Below are 23620 nucleotides of genomic sequence, written 5' to 3'. Positions count from 1 at the left end.
TCCTGAGGATTGGAAGATCAAGTTATCTTTCAGGGGGTTGGTTTTGATGAAAGGTAGTCTCTGACATCTGAGGAATGCATCAGATTGGAGAAGGCTGGCATAAACTAGTGCAATCAGAAGTTGGAATAACCTATTAAAAGTGCCAAAATTCCACAGCACCTCCGGACAGCTTATCCAACTCCTTTTCCTATAGGAAGTTCTCTCTTTTTGATTTTTCCAGGTTCAGCTTAAAGTTCTATGTCTGCATTATTACTATCAGTCAGGTTCAGAGAGACCTTTTAAAAGAGAACTGATCCTTATATTCATCACACACACTTAATTTTAAGGCAATGTATCATGTAACTGAAGACTCTAAGTTCCATACTATAGCTTCACTATCTATTTCATGGCACAGCTTTGTACAAATAGCTCAATTTCTCATTTCATGTTAAAGAATAAAGCAGAAGATGATTTAAAAAACTACTTTTTTTAACTGATCAGATAGAATTCTATAACCCAGCATGTTGCAACTGGGATGTTACTGTTAAAGCAGGGATCGGTTTTCCTCCAGCACAGAGATGCCATCTTAAAACTGTTTTTGGCATCTCCACTGAGATGAAATTATGGCTCATGTGTACTACAGCTTATCATGACTAATTATTTCTAGCTAGCAAGAAAGGAAAGTAATTCCTCACTTCACATGACTTCCTTCTCTAACCTGGTTCCCTCTAGAGATGTTAAAACTATAATTTCCAGAATTCACAAGTACAGTAGCTAGAAATTCAGATGAGTTGTAGTCCCAATGTATATGGACAGCATCAGATTTGGAATACTGCTCTATTGCAATTTTGCTCAGAATATGTACTCTGCACTGCCTGGTGCTGCACACCAAAAAACAATCACATGCATACACACATACACCCCTGCAATGCACAGTAATACATACCAAAGCCATCTTTAAAGTTGTATTTAAGTAGGGGTCCTAATAGAATGTTTGTGTGTCTGTGTGCGCATCCATGTGAGTGTCAATCTTAACTCCTGGCAGCTACATGGAAAAGTCCCTGCAGTTTTCTTGGCAACATTTTTGGCAGTGGTTTGCCCTTGCCTTCTACCTAGGGCTGAGAGATTGAGCGTCCCAAAGTCACCCAAGCTGGCTTCATGCCTAAGGCAGAACCAGAACTCACAGTACGCTGGTTTTTAGCCCAGTGCCTTTCACCACTACACCAAACTGGCTCTCAAATTTATATTCTAAGCCCTAAAATGTTGCAATCATGCATGTTGAGAAAATGATGATGGATAGGAGAAAACTTCTTAATGTAGAGGTGAAAAAGTAACATCTCAACTATTATAACAATGTCTTCCCTTATATTGTTTGTCACAGCACAACACAGATGACAGCATTCTCTGAAGATCTGATCCATCCCCCAATAACCTTTATCTGGCTTTCTGATGGTTTTTCCACATTCAATGGAGGTACTGTGGTATATAATGGATCATTCAATAGTTCCACCTATATTTAAATGCCATGGCGTAGAAGAACCTCCTGTCTTGCACTGTGGCTGAAGGCCTGCGAGCATGGACATGAGCACTGTCTGGAAGGGAGAAGGCTATAAAGTGTTCAGTTTTCTAAATAAAAAAGTTAAAATATGTTGTATAGGATTCAAAAGCAATTAATCCAGATTAGTTTACTGTATGGGGTTAAGGAATAGGATATGCAAATGAAAGCCCAATCATGGGGAATGGCAGGCACATGACCTTCATCATGTGCTGCATCCATAAGAGCCATCATCCATAAGGTTCCTAATTTAACCCCCCATATTTCCAGTGAAAAAAGAATCAAGTAGTAGGAAATTGGCTTCAGAATAACCAAAATCAGTAACATCATTCAAAGAAGCTTTACCTATGAAGCCATTGTTGCTAAATGATATCTGTCTCACACTATTTGGCCACTCATATAAAACTTAATCCTTCATGGACATTTCTATTACTACAGCCTCCCTTGTTCCCCTGAACGTAAGGGTTTCTCTGTTCCCTGCCTTTCCATACTATCAGCAACAATGAATGGGAAACAGAAAAGTTATAGTTCACAACAGTTTAGTACAGAAATGTATATGGAAAAGTTACTGTAATAACAGAGTTACCAGCAGGATTAGAGGCTACTGAAACAGTTTATTAGTTCAGCAAATGGTTTGCTGTTAGAAAAGGAATATCCACTCATTCTGTTAAATACCACTCTGAGTCGTGTTGCTGAGTAGGGCGTCTACATAAACCGATTATCAATAAATAAATACTGCAGACCAAGAGCTGGCCTCTGCTGGCAACACCAAGATTGTCACTGACTGGGGGCACTCTAATCTTCAATAAAACGACACTTAAATTTGTAACAGACACTAAGAATGCAAGACCATAATTCTGCGTATTCCCCAGTTCTACAACTATACATTGCATTTATGTACAATTTAAAATTAACCTGGATTTCTTCTTAACAAGATTTTGTATTAATTCTTAAGATCATACATGTATTTACAAACACCTACATATACACACACAGAAACGTACGTATGTACACATATTCCCAGGTTGTCATTTTTTCCCCCTTTTTCATTTGTTCTTATTTTTGTTCCTGGCTTTTTTTTTAACTCTAATTTTTGAAGTTTTTTGTCTTGCTCTGTTTTTCAACAAAAAGATAAAAACAAACAAAATTAACAACTAGTTTCAAATCATGTTCAAGAAGAATCCTTATAACCTTTAACTATTACTCCAGCACTAACACAGCCCATTCTTGTCCCAGTTGACTTCATTAGTAATAGGAAACACTGCATATACAGCAGATTATTTACTAAACGAAACAAGCTGAGCTAACTTAACAAGGGGATTTCATGGCTAAAATTAGGCTAGGTTTATACATCACACCGAGCCCAATTTTGCTTTTATGTGTATTAAAGATACCAAAATTGTCTGGGTTCACACAATATGCTAAGCCACAAACAATGATTTACAAACTACAATGGATGGACTTACACAAAGCACTAAGGCAGAATAAAACAAAATTAAATTATTGCTTAGATGATACATGAACTCAATACTACTAGCAAAAGGTCCTGAACATTTTGCTGTGGAGGGACGTAGGAATGCATAAGTGAATTAAGAAAGCATAAATAAATGAGAAATCCTATGTTACATTCAGTCAATAAATAGCTTTTTATTTATTACTAACATTTGCATCCTGAGTCACACAATAAAATTATCTGGAAATTAACTTTCCAATACAACTGATTTTTTAAATCAGCTTTGTGATTTCTGATTCAACATCAGGTGCTTATTTTTCTTGCTGAACAACTATCTGTTCAGAGAGAAATCGATAAATTACAAATTGTAATCTATTAGAGATGGCAATTTATAATTTACAAAAATCCACCATACAACTAAATACACAAACGTGATGATGATCATTAACTACAGGGACTGACCTATGTTCATTGACAGGTTTTAGAACTCATACAGTAGCCAAGAATAGGCAAAGGTTAGAACATTCTAATTCAATCTACTACAGGTATACAATATATGCATGTGCCAATAGACTATAAATTGTATGGCAGTGGAAAATCAGCAGCAGCCAGATTATACGTTATACATTTGTCATCAGAAGAGAAATTATCTGGCAATGGGCAGCTGCTGATCTCATAGCACTTTGGCCTCAGCACAAATACAGAACATACAATGTTAGAAGGTGGACTACCTATTACTATATATTTCTTAACCAACATACAGTACTGTATAGGACAGGAGAAAATCTGTAGAGAAGTTCAGACTCCTAATCCTACCCTGTAATTACCCTCTTTATTTATTTTTGCTAGAGCAAGATTTCTACTATTCTCAGAGCCTGGGTGAAGTATAGAACAGGAAAATTGTATTTATAGAGGATAGTCAGGATGGAAAGATTAAACTTTCTGTCCTGCTCACTGATATGTTCTTTTCCCAGTCTTCCTATAGGACAGAAGTGGAGAATCTGAAGCCCTCTATTATAGTGGTTGGAGTTTCAGGGAGTTACAGTTCAGAAATATCTGAAGAACAACAGTTCCCTCTCTTCTACCTTCCTCCAGGAACTCTAGACTTCATTTTAACCACAAAAGAACCCTTTGAGTAGATTAGGCTGAGATATAACGGCTCGCCTAAAGTTATTCAGCAAATTTCATGGCCAAGAAAAGATATGAGTCTTGGTCTCCACTCACCACTCTAACCATGATCCTCCTTTTAGCATTACAAATAAATACATGGCTGCCAATCCCCTACTGACTACTGAGCAGCTTACAAAAATGTCTTTAATAAACAAGCTGTGATCTGTTTAAATCTCTCCTTCTCTTTTCTACTGCATACTTTTGAACTAGTCACATTTGAAAAAGCTACACCACTTCCTAGACAGCTTGAAAAACAAATGCTGTAAAAATGCAGATAAGCTATTAATCCAGTGTAAAATTCAACAGAAGCAAAGCAATTTATAATCTGGAAACAGAGGCATGAAAAATAACTACTCATAAAAAAAATCTTACGGATCAGTAGTTTTAAACTGGCTCCAGAAAATGAATATAAAATTTCTGGGTAGAATTATCAATAACTGGGATAAACAAAGACTCTGAATGCTTATAGAGTACTAACAAGTTTGTATGACAAATAGGAAATATTTTGCAGTCTAGCGAGAACATATAAAACCTTAAATGGGAGGGGCCATGACAAAAAGTAGGTGGAGTTCTCTCATACAAATGGGCAATGCTGTGGCATTCCAGTTTTTCTGTTTTGCCCTTTGTTTTTAAATTGCAAGACACACTGAACTTCCATTGTTTACACCTCAAGGTGATGCAAAAACTGCCCATTTTGACCATTTGGGTCAGAGGAGAGCACCAATTTTCTGGAATTTCATGCTGCTCACTCTGTGTTAAAGCATGTGATAGCAATTCTTCCTAAAGGGAAAAAAAATATTTTTTACACCCCTTAACAAAACCACCTTAAATAATTCTTCTGAAAGGCAGCATATAAATCCAGAAATAATAAATAATTCAAGGCAGGTGTACAGAATCTGTAGTTCTCAAGATATTGCTGAATTACAGTTTCAAACTCCTTCACCATGAACCATATCAGCTGGTACTCCTGGGAGGTGTGCTTCACCAACATCTGGACTGCCAGAAGTTTCCTATTATAAGATCAATCAGGAAAAGACTGCCCTGAACTGGAACATCCAGGATCTAGTATGACAGAACATTATTATTTCCTTAATCATCTTTATGCTTTTAGAACACCATGAGCCATAATGTTACCTAGGTGCATTGAGGAAAGAACCACAGCTCAGCTTTAGCGAAAATCCTACGTTCGATCCCTGACATACACACTGGAAAGGAGTGGATGATAGTAAAATTTCTGCCTGAAATTCTGGACAGTCACCTAAATTAAAGCAGACAATTACTTGTTCAGACAGTTAATTAGTCTGACCTGTGTCCCCTCTTCCTTTTCTAACATAAAAGTCTCTAATGCAGCATTCCCCAACCAGCAGCACTTCAGATGGATAGAAACTGAAATACCACCCCAATTCCTAGCTGGGTAGGGACGCTGGAGTTGTAATTCTAACATTTCTGGATGGGTCCATTTTGGGGAAGGCTAAAGGTTTGTCCTCTTACTGCCCAAACCAAGGCTTCCTTTGAAGGCGTGGATACAGCAACCACACTAAATATTTGGGTGGAGCAAAAGGACATTTTCATCTTGGTTCAGTACCAGGTTGTCCTCACTTACCAACTGCCTTGTTTAGCGACTATTCGAAGTTACGACAGTGTAAAAAACTGCTTTATGACCAGTCCTTGCATTTATGACCGTCGCAGCATCCCATTCACATGATTGCCATTTGAGCACTTCACAACCAGCTTGTGACAAGCAGAGTTAACGGAGACCGTGGAAGTAAAATCACACATCACAGTTACGTGATGTCTTGCTTAGCAACCGCGGTGATTCACTTAACTGAATGGGAAGTGATATCATAAGCCCATCACGGTCACATGATTTTCCACATGCACTTAGCAACGGAGTTACCAGTCCCAATTGTGATCGCTAAGCAAGGACTAGCTGTAACAACAACACATCCGAGTATGAAATCGGGCAGAAACCCACTGAGACAGCCAGTGTGATGCAGTGGTTAAAGTGCTAGGACTGGAAAGACTCAGGCTTAAATACCCTCTCAGCCATGAAAATTCACTGGATGACTTTGGGCCAGCCATTCCTTCATTCGCTGCCTCATCTATGGCACAGATTTGTTGTTGTGAGGCAAACCTGAAAGGAGGCCCCTGTTTAAGCCCCTTTGAGCTCAGGGAGAAAACACAGGGCATACGTCTAACACACAAACATATAACTTACTTTTCTAGTGTACTTTGATCAGAACCAAGGTTTCTGGGCTACTAATAAGGCCTTAAATCTTAGTATTTTAAAACTTATTTCCAGAAGACATGCAATTTGTTAGAAGGAAAAGAAAAATCAAGTTTTAACAGATATCCATGGCTTTGTTTGAAGTGTAGATGCTTAATATTAGCAGTTGGAATGAACAAATCAGTGTGAACATTCCAGCCTTCACTACCAACTCCTGAAGTACTTAAAATCCCCAGGGATTTGCAATAGCCATAAAATGCTATTTGCTTATAGTATAAAATGACTTGATTAGTTTGTATTTCTGAGTGTCCATTCATTATGGAAATCTACATACAGATGTAAATTAGGAATAAAGCACCAACTCTATGTACTTTGTTTTACTAGTGATAATTCAATGGTTGACCTTTGAGGGGGGGTTTTAAATTTATTTTCTGCATGCAATGTTTCTCCCGTGGAGTCCTTGGTGCTCTCTGAGCGTTGTTGTTTTCTTGCAGACGTTTTATTGCCAAACTAGGCAACATCTTCAGTGCAAAGAGGGAGTGGGGCTTGTTCTCAGTTTATATGCCGTGGCTTGCCCTGCTTGTGTTGGTAGGGGTGTTGTTCTCTTCTTTGGAGTTCCTTGATTGGGCTGTTGTTTGCTGCTTGGTTGATGGCCACCCTAATCAAGGAACTATTAACTCAGGCAATCAACCAAGCAGCAAACAACAGCCCAATCGAAGAACTCCCAAGGAGAGAACAACACCCCTACCAGCACAAGCAGGGCAAGCCACGGCGTATAAACTGAGAACAAGCCCCACTCCCTCTTTGCACTGAAGATGTTGCCTAGTTTGGGGATGAAACATCTGCAAAAAAACAAGGCTCAGAGAGCACCAAGGACTCCACAGTTCAACCCTGAGCTACAAATATTCACTTTGAATGTTTCTCCCATTATAGAACCTGAAGCTACACAAATCTGGATGACACCAACTTGAAGATGATTTTATAAAGAAAATCATATCTGGGAATGGTGCTTAAATACTGTGTTTATGGTTTTTTTACATCCTTGAACTATTATCCCATTTTCATTTTCTCCTCTGAAAAAGATTAGATAACTTCACAGAAGTTAAACAAAGAGATAATGGCAAGTGAATATTGTGATCTAATAGCCAGCTTGCTTAATTTCAAGCCTACTTGTATGTAATAACCTGACATAGGAGAAAAACTAGATGTTTCATTTTATTTGTACCTTTACTTCATATGTTTGTACAAAGCAACAAAAATGAAGCAATTTAACCATCTCTTAAAAAGTGTAGGGAAGCTCTCATTTATTTATTCATTTATTTCAAATTTCTGTCACCACCCATCTCCTCCAAAGGGGGACACTCTTACCTTCTATTCACTAGTTGCTCTCCAATTTATCCAGCAATTTAATATACTTAAACAGTCAGAAAACAAATATTTTCTAACTACTTATTGCTCCAAATATCTTTTATTCAATGGTCTTCAAGACGATTTTGTAAATTCCCACTTAAAACAATTGCAAGGAAGTATCTAGATGAGAAATCCTTTTAATTATGCCAGGCTTGCTTGTTCTAAACATGTTGTCTACTACACATACTTTAAAGACAACAGAGGAAGACTTCAAGCTTGCAAGATACATGTGGCTGTTATTTACTAGAACTTTAAGATCCACCAGCTAATACAATTCTTCTACATAAAAACCAACATTTCAGTTTTCATCACTTCAGCCATATAATTTAGAGCGGTGGAAAGAATTGTGTTATTGTTACTGATTAAAAAACTGCAAGGCAGAATTCCTTGCTGATTTGCTACAGATCACCCAAACTTCTATTATTCTGTTCTGTTCTGTTCATATCTGTTTTAAATGGCAGAAAAATGATACAACTTCTTAATTGTACAACACTTCCTCATTTTTGGTTAATTATTAATTAACTTATCCTTAAGTAGCCTTCCCTATCTTGGTCTCTCTAGCTGTGTTAGGTCCACAACTTCCAGTTATGTTGGCTGTGAATTCTGTAGAAGCTGTAATCCTTCCAAATTTCTGGAGAAGCCAAACTGCATTCACCATTAATTTTGATTTTTTTTTTTTAAAAATCCTGTTATTTCATTTTTTTTAAGCACAGAAGCATACTACCAAGGGACAAAAATACACAAAATCATAAACAGTGTTCTACAATTGTCCACACAAGCGTCCGATTTGTTCATCTCATCTACCATATTTAGAGCATCTCCCTCACACAAGAGCTTTCTTATATTTATTATGTATATACCCTGTGTCATCTCCAAGGTGCTCAGAGAAACATGGTTCTTTTCTCCCAATTTTATCTTTATATTAACTCCATGGGGTAGGCTGGGTTGGGGGCACTTAAACTAGCCACACAGTCAGCCAATGAGGTTCATGATCAAGTAAGGGTTTGAACTCTGACCCCTCCAGCTGCTACACCATGCTGTAACCTTTCAACTTGCTAGCTCCCTTTGATGTCCCAAAAAATACTGTTTGCAAACCATTTATGCCATGGCACTATACATTGCTGAAAAACTACAGTTGAAAAGAATTATAAATCTAATTTGCTTTTATCCAACTTGGGTGTCCCCCAAAATTTATTAGACTATTCAGTCCCTGTAATTTCCAGCCAGCATGACTGTTTAATTCAGAAGGTCATTATGACTTTGGTGTAGCCAAGTGTTTAGTCACAATACAGTGCAATTTGGGATGTTCAAGCGTTGCAACACAAAATCCTAATGCCAAACTTATATGGAGAGCAGAGTATTGTAAAAATGGTATACTGTACAAACATGAGTTGAGAGATGTTTTTAGATGAGATTTAAATTCCTGACCCAGCCAAATGGAAACCCCTGAACCCCAGAGCTGGGCTGTGAGTTCAGCCCTTTGCCAAAAACTAGATAGCAAACTGAAAGCAATTACATGCACTGCAGATAGGCAAGCTTTTTTTTTTTTTGGTAGTAGTGGTAGAATGACAATCAAAAGGTATTTTAGTTAAATTGTAATCCTGTTCCTTCCCAAGACAGAATCTGGATTTAAATGCTGGTTGCATTCCACAAAAACAAGTTTCCTTGCACTGCATATTCCTACCTAGGCATAGGATAGTGAGTATATGAGAAATTGGAACTATGGTCATAGTCTTTCTCTTGCCCCTCCCTTTCATTCTACGCTTTCACTTCCTGCAACTGCTTAAAGTGTCACTTCATATCAAATTACAATTCTCAGAAGTGTTTCTTACAGTATCCATAATACATATTACCTATTTCTTGCTAAGGTTCTTCCACATTTCTGATAGTTCACTAAGCCTAAATCCTTGACATGTAAAATGCTGCTCAGCATTAACCTTTATGTATGTTGAAGGATACGTTTATCCCCAAGTCTGTGTCATTTTGTGTTCACTTATACACACATACACTTTTTAAATCCCACATATTTCTGCACACAATTTCTGTAAAAATGAGCATATCTCAGCACTGTTCCATCAAAAAATACGTCCATTTCTGCACATATTCTTGAGCCGAGAACTACATTTCAAATCCCAAAGTAGAGCACAATACAAAAGACAACTGTGCTACTCTCTGAATACCAATCAAAGAAATGTGAATTAAGTCAGTTCACTTTAAAACACAGATGGAATGATATTTGCCAACATTTCTCTCTTTAGGAGATATTAAAGTTGAAACAGTAATTGTTTTCAAGGAAGAAAATGAACAAGCAAACTTTTAAAAGAGCTCTTTCCAAACGATATTAGTTATTCAGCTATGAAGAGAAAGTTGGGAAAGGTTTTATTATTACTAGTGTCATCATCCTTCCTCCTCCTCCCAACCCAAGATATCACACATGTTTTTTCCACACAGCTAGGCTGAAAGAAGAAAATGTAGAAGCAGTGAAAGACTTTGTATTTCTAGGTGCGAAGATTACTGCAGATGCTGACTGCAGTCAGGAAATCAGAAGACGCTTAATCCTTGGGAGAAGAGCAATGAGCAATCTCGATAAAATAGTTAAGAGCAGAGACATCACACTGACAACAAAGGTCCACATAGTTAAAGCAATGGTATTCCCAGTAGTAGCATATGGCTGTGAGAGCTGGACCATAAGGAAGGCTGAGAGAAGGAAGATGGATGCTTTTGAACTGTGGTGTTGGAGGAAAATTCTGAGAGTGCCTTGGACTGCAAAAAGATCAAACCAGTCCATCCTCCAGGAAATCAAGCCAGACTGCTCACTTGAGGGAATGATATTGAAGGCAAAACTGAAATACTTTGGCCACATAATGAGAAGACAGGACACCCTGGAGAAGATGCTGATGCTAGGGAGAGTGGAGGGCAAAAGGAAGAGGGGCCGACCAAGGGCAAGGGGGATGGATGATATTCTAGAGGTGACGGACTCGTCCCTGGGGGAGCTGGGGGTGTTGACGACCGACAGGAAGCTCTGGCGTGGGCTGGTCCATGAAGTCACAAAGAGTCGGAAGCGACTAAACGAATAAACAACAACAGGCTGAAAGAGGTAGTTTACTGGGTGAATTTTATGAGCATAAATTAAATGTGACTAAATGGAGATTTGAGCCTAGTTTTCAGTCTGATGTAGTAACTGCCTCTTTTTTTCCTTCCTAAGTAGCTACTTCAAATGATCATTTCTTTTAAATAAACTAATGACTATTTCATTAGGAACAAAGGGATAAAAGTAAACTGAAAATGGGAAAACAACCAGGGAAGAAGAAAACAAAACTCTCTTGGAAAACATTAACATTTCTCTTTTCACACCTCAAACATGAAGAATATTTACTAGGGAAGCCAACACAAGCATGTACTTGACATTTTGAATAGAAAGTTACCCTTGGATTATTCATATCAAGCACTTACTTCAGGATGGGAAGGTAACAAGAGATCTTCAGAGGAGTGTCTACTCAGGAACTGTGATGCTGAGCACAAGGAGGCATTTGGTTCTATTCAACAAAGAACAGTTTGGAAAAAAAACTACAGAGCCAGAAGCAAACAGGCAAAGCACCAAAAAGCATCCTCAAAACACTGGATTAGTACATATTACCAAGTCTTCGTGTGTGTGGTTTTTTTTGCTTTTGGCTTAGCATGTTGTATGAACTCAAGTGAAAGCTTATTCAACAAACAATGATTCAACAATCCTGGCTTAGCACAAGGAATGAACCTAATGAGTCTTACAAGAATCCCTAAAAAGGAAATTGGACCCTGAAAGTATGGTCTTCAGATTGGAACTCAGGCAGTCAAAAGGCAAGCTAAAAATCCAATTTTTCCTAGTTGGTTTGACCCCTCTAGTTTTAACAGATAACTTTTCACCCTGGAAGCAGGTGGTAGAACATAAGCTGGTTTCATATGGGCTCTCTCCACTATTCTTAATATCATTAGGTAATGACCAAGCTAAGCATCTAATCATTCAAAGAATAAGGGACATGGAGTTCCAGACTGAAGTTAACAGGCTGCCCCAACTCGATAGAATGTGGATAAACAGGGGTGCATGGGAACCAGCAAGTTATTTGCTAAGTCTAACTTTCCCCAAGCTGAGAACTGCATTCTTCAAAGCCAGATTCAATATTCTTCCATCTCCACTTCTTCAAGGCAGGTATAAGAAAATCCCAGTAACTGAGCGTATCTGCCCATGTGATGAAGTTGAAACCATCTCACGTGTACTGTTACACTGTAAATTTTATAGGGACATTAGCTCAATCTACATTTTGCCCCTAGTAGATAAATTCCCTGGGAATCCATATAATTTTTACACGAACCATCTCCTTCAGGATCTAAAACCATACATTACATGTGCAGTAGCCAAATTTTGGGCTGCTGCAATGAAAACAAGCCAAAACCAGCTAAAGAAGTAATTCCCTTGTTTTAAATATTACTTTTAAATTGAAATATTTAATTGAATAAAATAAAAATATATATCCCCTAACAATTTATTAATTAAAATTGTTACAGGATATATATTTTTATTTTTATTTTATACTTATTAACGTTTTAGGCTCGTACTACCTACATAACAAATGTATTAATATAGTAATAGCGGAGTGAATGCTATATTATTATGAGATATATTTTATTACTTGGTAGTATATTATTGTATTTCTTTGTTTTACTTTGTCTTTCTTTTTCTCCTTTTAAATTTTGCTGGTCATTGACCAAATAAATATTATTGAAAGGCAAGCTAAGCCCTCTAACAAAGGCTCCTCAGTCAAAACCAAGGACCAATTCTTGCTTTCATATCTCAACAGCACTGCAGCCCCCAACCTCCCCCACCCTTTATAGATATACAATATTCTTAATTTATGTATTTCTGTGCTTCCCTAGGAAATGATACACTGAACCAATTACACTTCAGACATAAAGTGATGCATTCTAAGTTTTTATGTAGTCAGTAGAATATACAGTTCAGTTCAGACCATTACACCATCCGGAATGTTAATAATGCTAATCAGTTGATTGTCACCTGTGAATCTTCTGAGTTTTCCTCCTGATCTAACACAGGATTTTAAAGTTTACATTTGAAAATTTTATATCAGCTTACTCTAAAACTCAGTATGTTTAACTATTATGCTTCTCAGAATTCTGAGCCAGAATGGCCAAAGTTGGAGGTGATTACTTTCTTATATGGTTAAGCAATGCTTCAGAAAACCTTTTGATGAGGGACTTTGGAATATTAAAGACAAAAGGACATCAATGTGTCTATGACTTTCTCAGAGAAGGTTTAAAAGCTGCCTCCTTGAGCTTCTGGACAAAAGGTGGGATATAAATCAAATAAATATATTCAGTCTTTTCCAACTAAGTACCTTCCAGATGTTTTTGAAGTATCATTATTATTAAATTTGTGTGCCACTCAACTCCCAACAACTCTGTGTGGCTCACAAGTAAATCATTTTTAAAAAATACAAAAATAAGGAATAAAAGCAAGATGACAGAAACCGGACTGGAACCGAAAAATACACCCACACAATCCAAGGGGACATCACTCATCCTTAAGTACAACCTACAGGATCCCAAGATATAGTTGTATGTTGCATGGGACCAGCACACAAGCAAGCAGTGGGTTTCATTTATGCCAGGATAAGCAAGTAGCCACTAAAGAAGTGTAAGGCTCTTGACTTTTTTTTTCAGTCACTGCACCTTTGAATGGAGGCATCTGCAGGATCAGAAGCTTTTGTCAAGTGACAAAAGTGCCGTAAGTTCCATCCCTTCCCTACATGCCTATGATGTCACAACATGCTTTTAAAAGCAGCAAAGCTTGATCACAACACTAATTCCATTATTTGCCCTAGTTAACCAACCCCTCTCACCCCATGTCTCTATCCCTGAACTCCCCAACCAGACCTCAGATGGGCAGTTGGTAGCAAGCAGTATACCATAAGGAACCATAATGAAAAAAGTTGGCAAATAAATTTCAGATGTTTGCTGAACACTTAGGACATATGGCAGGATCTCTAGCCTGTTCTCTTGAATGACTCAGAAAAGCAGGAAGGGAAACTCACAAAACAAAGTAAGGCATCATCAGAAGACTACTGAGAACTTCATTCCCAATTCTAAAATAATTCAACATTATGTATCTTTAATTGTGCATCACATGCCTATAAATGATGGGGTTCAAATATCATACTTAGCCACTGTTTACTGAATACACCCAATTTGCTAAGTTTACAAAACATACTAGCCAAAAACAAATATACCACATTGTGACTCAGGTCTTATAGAATCTATTTACTTATTTACTGAGGCTTATACACAGTTCCAAGTGCAAGAGACTCTGAACAGCTTATGCTCCAGTATAAGTAACCAGGTTAAAATAGCACAGCATCAAGGAACAAATAAGAATCAATGATGCTGATTCTCTATAAAAGACCATCCAACAAAGATCCTCTAGAAGAGCCAAGTCTTAGTGGCCTCAAATCCTAGCAGGTTCAGTACCACCCTAATTCCTGGTGGTATGCTCTTCCAGAGAAGAGAGGCAACAGTAAAGGTCTACCCCTGTGGTCCCTAATGGCAACACTCCCTAAAAGTCAACATCACATGATTTTTACCAACCATTAAGGTACCTAAGACAATATGCCAATGCACCAGATTCAACCTGTAAACAGCATGAAACACAGATTTTCACAAGCACTGCTGATATAAGTCTCCCATTTATAGCAAGCCTACTCATCTTTTAGGCAACTGATCTTAAACATTTTGTCATCTTATTTTTGCTATTCATTATGTTTCTAAACTTATGAATAATCAGCATTCTCTGGACTACTAAATTAAAACAGTAAAAACAATAAAATGCACTGATAAGTGACAGAAAAGGGGTCAATAAAAATATTTAAAATCCAATGTAATCCTATCTTTCTGCTTGACATTTAGATTGCTTAAGATAACAAAAAAAAATAAGTCATAAAGATTAAAATACAGAACCAGAAAAGCATTTTCAAGATAACCACAGCAAATCTGTAAGCATCTGAGAGGGAAAAAAACTGCCTGGGATATTTTCCAGCACAATTTACTTACTGATTCAAGAAGAAAAACTTTGTTTGCTTGTTTTGTTTAAAAAGAAAAGGAACTGCTGACAACGAAGACCTACCTGACACAAATACTTCTGAGAAAGATTCACTTGACATTACTGACATTTCTGTGAGTTGAAGCAATATTCATTGTGAAGTTCTACTAAGTAATTGACAATCTCTACTTTAATTAGTACAGAACATCACTAATAAGGGGTTTTTTTAATGAAAAGTTTGGTTTTTTTTATTATGGACAGTGCTCTGTAAACTCCTTAACAAACATTGGATAGGAGCCCTTTTTAAAAAGACCTTAGTGCAACTTACTGCTCTTTAGATAAAGCATCAGTTCTTCATGCATGTACAATATCTAGTCTCTAACATATGTACACAAGAACTCACTGAACAAAATCCATCTCCTTCAAAATCATCAGGATTCCCTTGCTCTTAACTTCAGCATACCATCTGCAAATTCTAGCATTCAAATTAGATCTTACAGCTAGTCCTCGCTTAATGGCCAGAATTTTGGTTGCTAAGCAATGCAGTCATTGAGCGAGGCATCACATGACTGGACCCAATTTTACAACCATTTTTACCACAATCATTAAGCAAATTGCAGTGGTGGTTAAGCAACTCAGTGGTTCCCTATTGATTTGGCTTGTCAGAAACCGGCTGGGAAGGTCACAAATTGTGATCACATGACCACAGGACACTGCAAGTTGTTGTAAATGCGAGCCAGTTGCCAAGTACCCAAATCACATGACCGCAGGGGGTGGTGCCACAGTCATAACTTTGAGGACAGTCATAAGTAACTTTTTTTAGCCCCATCTTACCCCCGAACCATCATTAAACAAATGGTCATTAAGTGAGAACTACCTATATTACAAACTCAACTTTGATTTAAAAGAACAGGAAAGTTTTAGACTGAGCATGGGGAGTTGGGACTTTTTTTTACACATATACTGATGTTTTTAAAGACAATTCTACAAAACACAATGCAGCTTTCACCATATTAAACTGTGAACAACCTTCCCCAGCCTGATGTCCTCCAGATATATGGGAACCACAACTCCTGGGATTCTTTCCAATATTGGCTATCAATTCTGGGAGCTGTAGTCCCAACACATCTAGAGAACACAATTTAGAGAAATTTGACAGCTGATATTTTAGCAACTAGGGTTTACTGATTATGCTAACCCATAGTTTATTTAATTATGATTTCTTGAATAAGTCACAACTAGCTGGGTTCATTCAAAACTCTAAGTCATAAACTATGGTCTATAAATCATAATGGTGGATGGATTCACATGACATACTCTGCTAACACCAAGTAATTGTAGTGCAACACAGGATAGAAACAAAATACTGAAAACCTCAGAAGCATCGCGCAGATGCTACTACATGCAAGTTTAGAAAGATTCTTTACAACATGCTTTTTCGATTGAAAACTTTAATAGTTAACTGATTCCACTCTTTAGTAGCAATGTAACAAAATGACCATACCTACATTATAACAATCCACATCATCATCACCACTGTCACCTCAACTCACATTCTGGGTTAAAAAAAAAAGAGCAGAGAATCTGATAAAAGATCCTCCAGTACCTGATACATTTTATTCTTAAAAAATCAGGACCATTTCATCCAAGAGGTCTCTTCTACTTGAAGGTTAATTGCATAATACAGTAGGATGCTATTTATGTATGATACAACATGTGTCTATTTTGCTACATACATTCAACTCACACTTTCACAAGCTTCAAAGAATTGGTTTTCAAAGCATGGGAAGGAGAGAGACCCACATGTCACACTCTCACCACCCACTCACCCCAGTCTGAAATGAAAGGTCAGCAAAAGGTGGCTCCTGCCCTCCATGCATTCAGAGCTGTGATCATGCAGATCAGTTAGCTTCATACACAAACATGGCTACAGTTTCACTTCCTCACCAACATGGGCAATTGGTAGGGGTAGTACCAAAGAATGGCTTCCCATCTCCTCTACTTTTGGATTCAAACACCTGAAAGGAGCTATACACAAATGTAAAAATAGCAACTCTGAAGTTAGGCATTTGTCATATGACTAAGCTGTATGTGGAATTCATGTACTGCAGTTTCCTGGACAGATATATATTAGGCATAAAAAGTGGCTTACGTTAGCACAAGACGATCACATACAGTATCCTACTAGACCTGGGAAAACACAGATTCCAATCCACGCTATGAAACTTGCTGGCTATGAATTACTCTCACTCAAACTAGCCATCCAATAAGGTAAACATAAGAACAGGAAAAGAAAGAAACCACATATACCATCTTCACTTTTTAAAGGAAAGGCAGGATGAAAGTGTAATAGATAGGCAGCAGTCTGGAGTGGGAAAAGAACAGAGAGAAAATGTAAATATTCTGCTATACTGAAATACTACCATTTCATTTTCCTAAGAAAGTCAATGTATATTTTCACTCCAAGTTTCATAATTAAATTTTACACAGCACACTGAGTACTAATGCATGCACACATGTTCTCAGATTTTAAGAATAACTTAAGGGAAAAGCAACACCCTAGTTAGGTAGATCAGAATTATTTACACCCTGTGTTGCAGACTGGGAACTAAGTGGAAAGAATCATAGCTTGTAAAGGCCACATTCAGCCTAATGATGCACAGGAAGACTTAGGTGACAATCCCATACTCACATAATTAGGGAGTAAATAACCTCAGAAGAATAAAATTCAAAATGACCTTTCTAAAGTGGGAGACCGTTTTGTTAGTTCAGCTCAGACACTTACGAAAAGTTTAGTATGGGGAGAGGAGCGGGGGGAATCAAATCCATACATCTGAGCTGTTGGACTACAATTGACTAGAAGCTGAATGGGGATCTGCAAATAAAATAGCTGCCAAAATAAATACATAAATGCAATTTTCAGCACAATTCCCAAATCATGAGAAACAATTTGACTGTACTCTGTAGCCTGACCTCATGTTGGAATATTGTCTCCAGCTCTTTGCATTTCACTTTAAGGAGGAGATGAACAAATCGAACAGGTTCAGGAGATGGCAACTAAGCGGGTCAGAGATATGCAAAACAAATCGCAGAAAGGTTATGGAAATAGGACTATTTAGCAGAGACAGAAGGCTAATGACAGACAAGGATAGAAATACCTGTCACATATGAGAGGAAAAAACTTGTTTTCCACCCCAGAAAAACAGGGCAAAGTCTAATGGGCTAGTTAGGAGGGGAGATTTTGGCTAAACATTAGAAGTAACTTCTTAAAGGCACAGCAATTAACAGTACAATATATTCATCTAATGGGAGGGGTTTCACTTGCAAGTTTTCCAGCAAAAGCTGGACAGCCATTTGCTGAGGATGCTCCAGCTGTGTATTTTCTACTGCCAACAGGGAACTGGATGGATTGCAAGGCCCTTGCCTAACTCTATGGTAGTAAACCAGGGACTTCCTGATTCACAGCCTTGGCAGCTCTATATACCTACAAGTACTATCACCTATTATAGCAATCAGCAAGCTAGAAAAATCTTATTAAGATTCCCTCAGGATCAAAAGAAATGACACATTTTTCAAATTAAACAGGCGATCTTTGCTTTTTAAAAAATAGCTTATAATTACAAGGAAACCATTTAAAAGTTTGCATTTAAAAGCTAAGGAAATAACTCCCCCCTTTAAAAAAATCACAGGCATGGCTTCCAATACACTCAAGAGGAACACTTTTTAAAAATTCCCTGCTTTACAAGAACACTTGAATTCCTTTGTTTACTCAGTTTCCCCTTAACATTTTAAATCGGAAAGAAAATATAATCAAGTGGAACATTACAGAGTAGCCTTTCCAAGAGGCATGGCTGAGTTTAATGAAACTGCAAACCCTAAAGGAACAAAAAAATGAAGCTTTTTTGCCCCATTCCTAACAGTAGCACCATATCTGCAAGCACAGGAAGAGAATCAGGGATCCTTCTTTCTCAATGGATAAATTCGTTTTCCTGTTTGTCACCAAGTCTACCAAGCGCCCCCTAGAAAGTGCTCTGCTGCTTTTTATTAACTGCTCCTCTTTTCTTTCTTTGCCCTTTACTTGCCCTAAATTTCATCATTAAGACAGCAAGAAGTGAAAAGAGCCTTACTCTCCCCACTACCTCAAAAAACCTAATCGGATAAAACCATTCATTAAAAAAAAAGTAATTGGATTTAGGTCAATTGCATCTAAAATAATTATGTGCAAGGGGGAAGGGGAGGAGTCTCAGGGAGTAGACTGGCACCGATTTTCATAAAGGGCCAGCTCTTCTAACTCTGTGAATATGGAAATAGTAGCCACACCTGAAAACCAGCAAAAAGAGGGGGTGGGGGACATAAGATTAAAGCTTCTTTTTCCTTGCTGTGTCAACCAGTTATCTTCCACATCACCAAGGGGAAGGACAAAAAGGAAAACATTTATTTATAAAACAGATTTCATATAAGGAAGTAAAACCCCAGAATAACTCCACTATCCTCCTCCCCCTCCCCCATCCATTCCCAAGTGTACTGCTGCCACCTTTTCTGAACTCATTTCTCTCCCCATCATCAATTCTCCATCCCCCCCTTCCCGTTTTCTTTCTTTGAACTGCTGGACAGACAAGCAATTTGGGTGGGGAGGGGAATTTTTACCTTTCCACCTCTTCAAATGAAACTCACTTAAAAAAGAAAAACTGAAACAACAGGAAGGAAGTGTCCTCCAATCTTTTAATATTTTCACAGGAAAAAAAATGAGTTAATTACACAACCTTGTTGCGATCCAGACAGGCTTCCTCTTGGGGATAAGAGCCATTAAACTCAACGGAGATACCCGCCCGAATAAAGTCCACGTTAGGAGCTGGCCACCGTTGGCCACCTTGGTCCCCCTTACTGAGGAGGCAGCCCACGACACTCGTGAGATTTACCCTCGAGTAAGACCTCCGTCAGGTGGGGGTGGCAGGAGGAGTCGGAAGGTGCAAAGAGAGAGCCCCCTATTTCAAAAATATCGATGGAGAACTGAAAGAATGAGAGCTTTCTGCTTTCTGAGAAGGAAAAAAAATGACTCACCGGGATCAAAGTCAGGAACAACCGCTTGATATTGGGGTCCCACTCTCATTCCGCCTCCTCCTGACAACATTAAAAACAAAGAATCGTTATTTCCCAATTCTAGCTTTCCCTCCCTTCCCCCCCCCGCAAGGGCTGTACCTCTGATCGAGAGTTGTGGGGTTCTGAGGGAGAGGGGCAGTGCCACCCTCTCTTCTCCTCTGCTCCCCAAAGACTCACCGTGCTCCTCATCGCTGGAAGAGCCGGAGCTGCCTTCTTCCCAGTTGTTGCTGCTGCTATTCCCATTGGGCGCTGTTGCCGCTGCCAAACTTTTATTATTCCCATTGTTAGCGTTGTTGGCGCTGGCGGAGGCGCTGTTGGAAGCGCTGGCCGCGCTGCTGGCATTATTGTTCCTGCCCCTTCTCTTCCCTGAGACCTCTGGGCCCTTCTCTATCATGGTTGGCATGGGGGGTGGGGGGGAGGCGGCCAAGGAAAAGCCCGGACTCAGAATTTGGTGAGAAAAGGAGGAAAGAGTGCAAAAATAGCAGCAGGACTCTTCTCTTTCTGCAAAAAGGCAGGGGAGGGGAGGGGAGGGGAGGGGGAGGGAAAAAGAAGAAGAAAAAAAAACAGCTCCGGGGAAGTTGGCCGCAACTGAAGGCTTCGCGCTGCCCCTGCGCTATTTGCAAGTTTTAGATTGCGGGACTTTTCCTTCCTCGCTCCTTTTTTTTCAAATTCCCTGCAATGAGACGAAGCCTCGAACTTTAAGGCTCATCCCTTTCCTTGCACTTCCCTGCACTGGGACTAGTCACTGTCAACCTGAGCTGCTAGGCTCCCCGCGAGCCTGCCCCCCCGCTCCACCCATTGGCCGCCCACACATTTTGGGAAGATTTCCCCACTCCCCATTGGCCCTTCCTCCCCGTCCATCACAGCCGGCCCGATGCTTCCGTTTGTTAAGTTAGGTGGAGAGGCGTATCGCCCGCTCTACGTGGTTAGAGCTTTGCAATCTCTACGCCCAATGATACAGCTTGTTCCAAGGCTACATTGTATCACTATAGAGGGAAAAGGGGGAAAGAGGGGGAGCTCGGCTGCTGCCCTAAAGCCCGGCTGTACAGCCCCGCTTAGGAAGGGGGCGCGGGTGCAAAGGAGCTAGTTAGCGGGCCGTAGCAGGGCCAGCCGCAATCAAGCGACCGCCTCTCCCAGTCTTCCTCTCGCTTCTGCCCTCAGAAAGAAGGGGTAAGAGTAGCTTGGGACTATTTTCTTCCACCACCCCCTCCTCCTTGGCGGAAGGCTACTGGAGACACGCTGAACAGTTTGAATGGAATCTCCATACAAAGAAACTAAAAGAACACCGCGAAGTGTCTCCGCGTCCTCGCCGTGCAGTTTCGACGCGTGTTCCCACGCGTGTGCGGGAAAAGCGGGTTCCCCCCCACCTTCTTTCGAGTGGCCAAACCCTCTGTAACTGAAGCGATGAGTCTTTTTCGGGGGGGGGGGGAAGGCCGTGAGAGAAGGCGACTTGGGGCTTTTGAGAGACAGAAAAACTCTGAATTGCTAGAGTTTTTAAGCAAATCGGGCTTGTCTCGTGGCGCTGAGTTGAGAGAGAAAGAGGGAAGCCAAGCTTTTCATCTAGGATAAAATGAAGGCAACTTTCCCTGCCAATTTTCCCAAGCAGGGGACGGTTCGGAAAAGGGAAGAGGCTACCGATGTCAAGAGAACAATATCAAGGAAGAAAGAAAGGGCAGGGAAGGAAAATCCTGGATAAGATTTGAAATGTCTCCTTGAAATGTCGATGCCGTGCCGTGTATCCACCCACAGGCAACGCTGCTCGTTGGAATCCGCCACTAGGGCCGGAGACACACAGACGAGGCTAATGACACAAGCTGGATTAGCGTGAATTCCAAATGGGGGGAAGACCCCTTTCTCTGTTTCTTCCCCACCCACCCCGCTCATGAGGAGGAAGTGTGGTGGAGCTCAGAGAAAGAACTTGCCAACATCTAACCATTTTTCTACATAGAGAAAGGCGGGGGGGAGGGGGAGGGGGGCGGAGAGAGGCAGCCTTGAAGATTTTATTGGAATGAAGTTACAGCAGGCCGATACCTCCTCTTGTCCTCTGCAAAGCCTTTTTAAAAAGAGAACCAGATAATTTATTGAACACCGACTTGTATTTCTTAGCTGCAAAGCAGAGAGTGAAACTTAGAAAAATCGAAGTACCAAAGCAAGATGGTGGATATTTTTCAATCATTAGAGATGCCTCTAGGTTCCAGTCCTGCTCTCAGGAGCCTCCTAGCCATGAGCTGCCTCCAAAACTAATTACTTTCTCTGGGCTTCCATCTTCTAAGTGGAGTTAGCAAAGTTAGCAAAGCATCTAGTGGCGTCTGACACTGCCTCTCCACCTCTGAACAGTTTAGGCAGAGACGTTTCTGCTGTGTTCTTTTGCAAACTTGGATAGTTCTTAAGACTCTTAGGGCCTTCCCAGGGCTGAGATGAAGCATTCTCCACTCATCCTTTCCTCAACACAAAACTATACCCACAAGTAGTTTACTTGTCTCTTTGCTGATCTCTACCCTACCTCTGTTTCAAGTCACTGCAGTCACCTGACTTCCCTTCAAGGTAATGGATGACAAATGACTTTTCCTCCCCGCTCAGTTAAAGTGCTATTCGCATGTCCTTGAGCCATCAGAAAATGTACCAGTGTAAAATCTACTGTCCCCATTGCAGGTCCCTACCCTGTCACTTTAGTCTGTGTTCTGGCTTGTTGCCAGATGGTGTGGTTCAAGTGTGCAGGGCATATTAAGCAAAGCTACTGGTTAACCTTCTGGGTTTCCTGCTTTCCCCTGTTCTAAATGTAACCAGCTGGAGAGAAACTGCACCAGTCATAGCAGTGATGGGCTTAGCCATCTGTCAAAATTCTGTCAGCTTTAGCTTGCCGATCAATTGATCCAGTATGCTTCCATGGTGTGGAGTTTTGAAAGAGGCTAACCTTGAAGGTTGACCCCGGAAACATCTACAGCAGAGGTGTCAGACACGTGGCCCGTGGGCTGCATGTGGCCTGCAGCGCTCCTGAGTGTGGCCAGAACCAGATTAAAATGCAGTTGGGAAATACTTAACAAAATAAAATAAAAATACAATAAAACATAGATAATATTGCATTTTAAAACTAAATAATAATAAATTTAGTCACCAACACCTGTAAAACTCCAGACTCTCAAGGAGTCCTGCACAAGTTTGCTGCCTTGGCTTAACTGCAGAACCCAGGATTGCTTGGCGCTGCTGCGGTACAAATTGAGCAGGAGCACCACGTGACAGGAGTTCCCCCTCAGTCTGTGCTGCAGCTATGCCAAGCAACCTTGATGCTGCAATTCAGCCGAGGCAGTGAGCTTGTGCTTTTCCATGGACGGCAAGCAGACGGGCTGCCTTGCTCTGGTAACTGACTTGCTCCGGACCCAGAGCCTCCAGCACACGAGGGAGCCCCTCCCTCCAAAGCAGGCTGAATTTGTTTCTCTCCTCCCTTCAAAGCAGGTTTAGTTAATATCAGTTGAGTTTTGGGCTACACAAGGTCCATGATCATTGTTAACTTTATAAAGTTTTCCATTTTTAAATTAATAATAATTAAAGTTTAAATAAGTTCAGAATACATCCAGGGAAGAAGGAAAAAATGGGAGGGGGAATGAAAGTGGACAATTTAAATGCTTTCTGTATGCTTTT

At 39.8% G+C, this 23620-nt stretch overlaps 1 protein-coding gene across 2 annotated transcripts in view; it reads right to left on the bottom strand.

Moving 5' to 3' along the window:
• RCOR1 (REST corepressor 1) overlaps nt 1-20703 on the bottom strand; it is a 138038-nt gene extending 117335 nt beyond the window's left edge. For both annotated transcript variants that reach the window (XM_063290358.1, XM_063290359.1), the window contains exons 1-2: nt 20159-20703; nt 19943-20002 (exon numbers count right to left, since the gene is read on the bottom strand). In XM_063290358.1, coding sequence (XP_063146428.1) covers nt 19943-20002; nt 20159-20384 — 286 coding nt within the window. In that variant the 5' untranslated portion in view covers nt 20385-20703. The remainder of the gene's footprint in view (nt 1-19942; nt 20003-20158) is intronic.
• Between the last annotated feature and the right edge of the window lie 2917 nt (nt 20704-23620).

This window comes from Candoia aspera, chromosome 1 (genome assembly GCF_035149785.1).
Source record: "Candoia aspera isolate rCanAsp1 chromosome 1, rCanAsp1.hap2, whole genome shotgun sequence".
Lineage (NCBI taxonomy): Eukaryota > Metazoa > Chordata > Lepidosauria > Squamata > Boidae > Candoia > Candoia aspera.
Note: the sequence above shows the minus strand (reverse complement) of the source record. Positions and strands in the feature narration are given on the sequence as shown.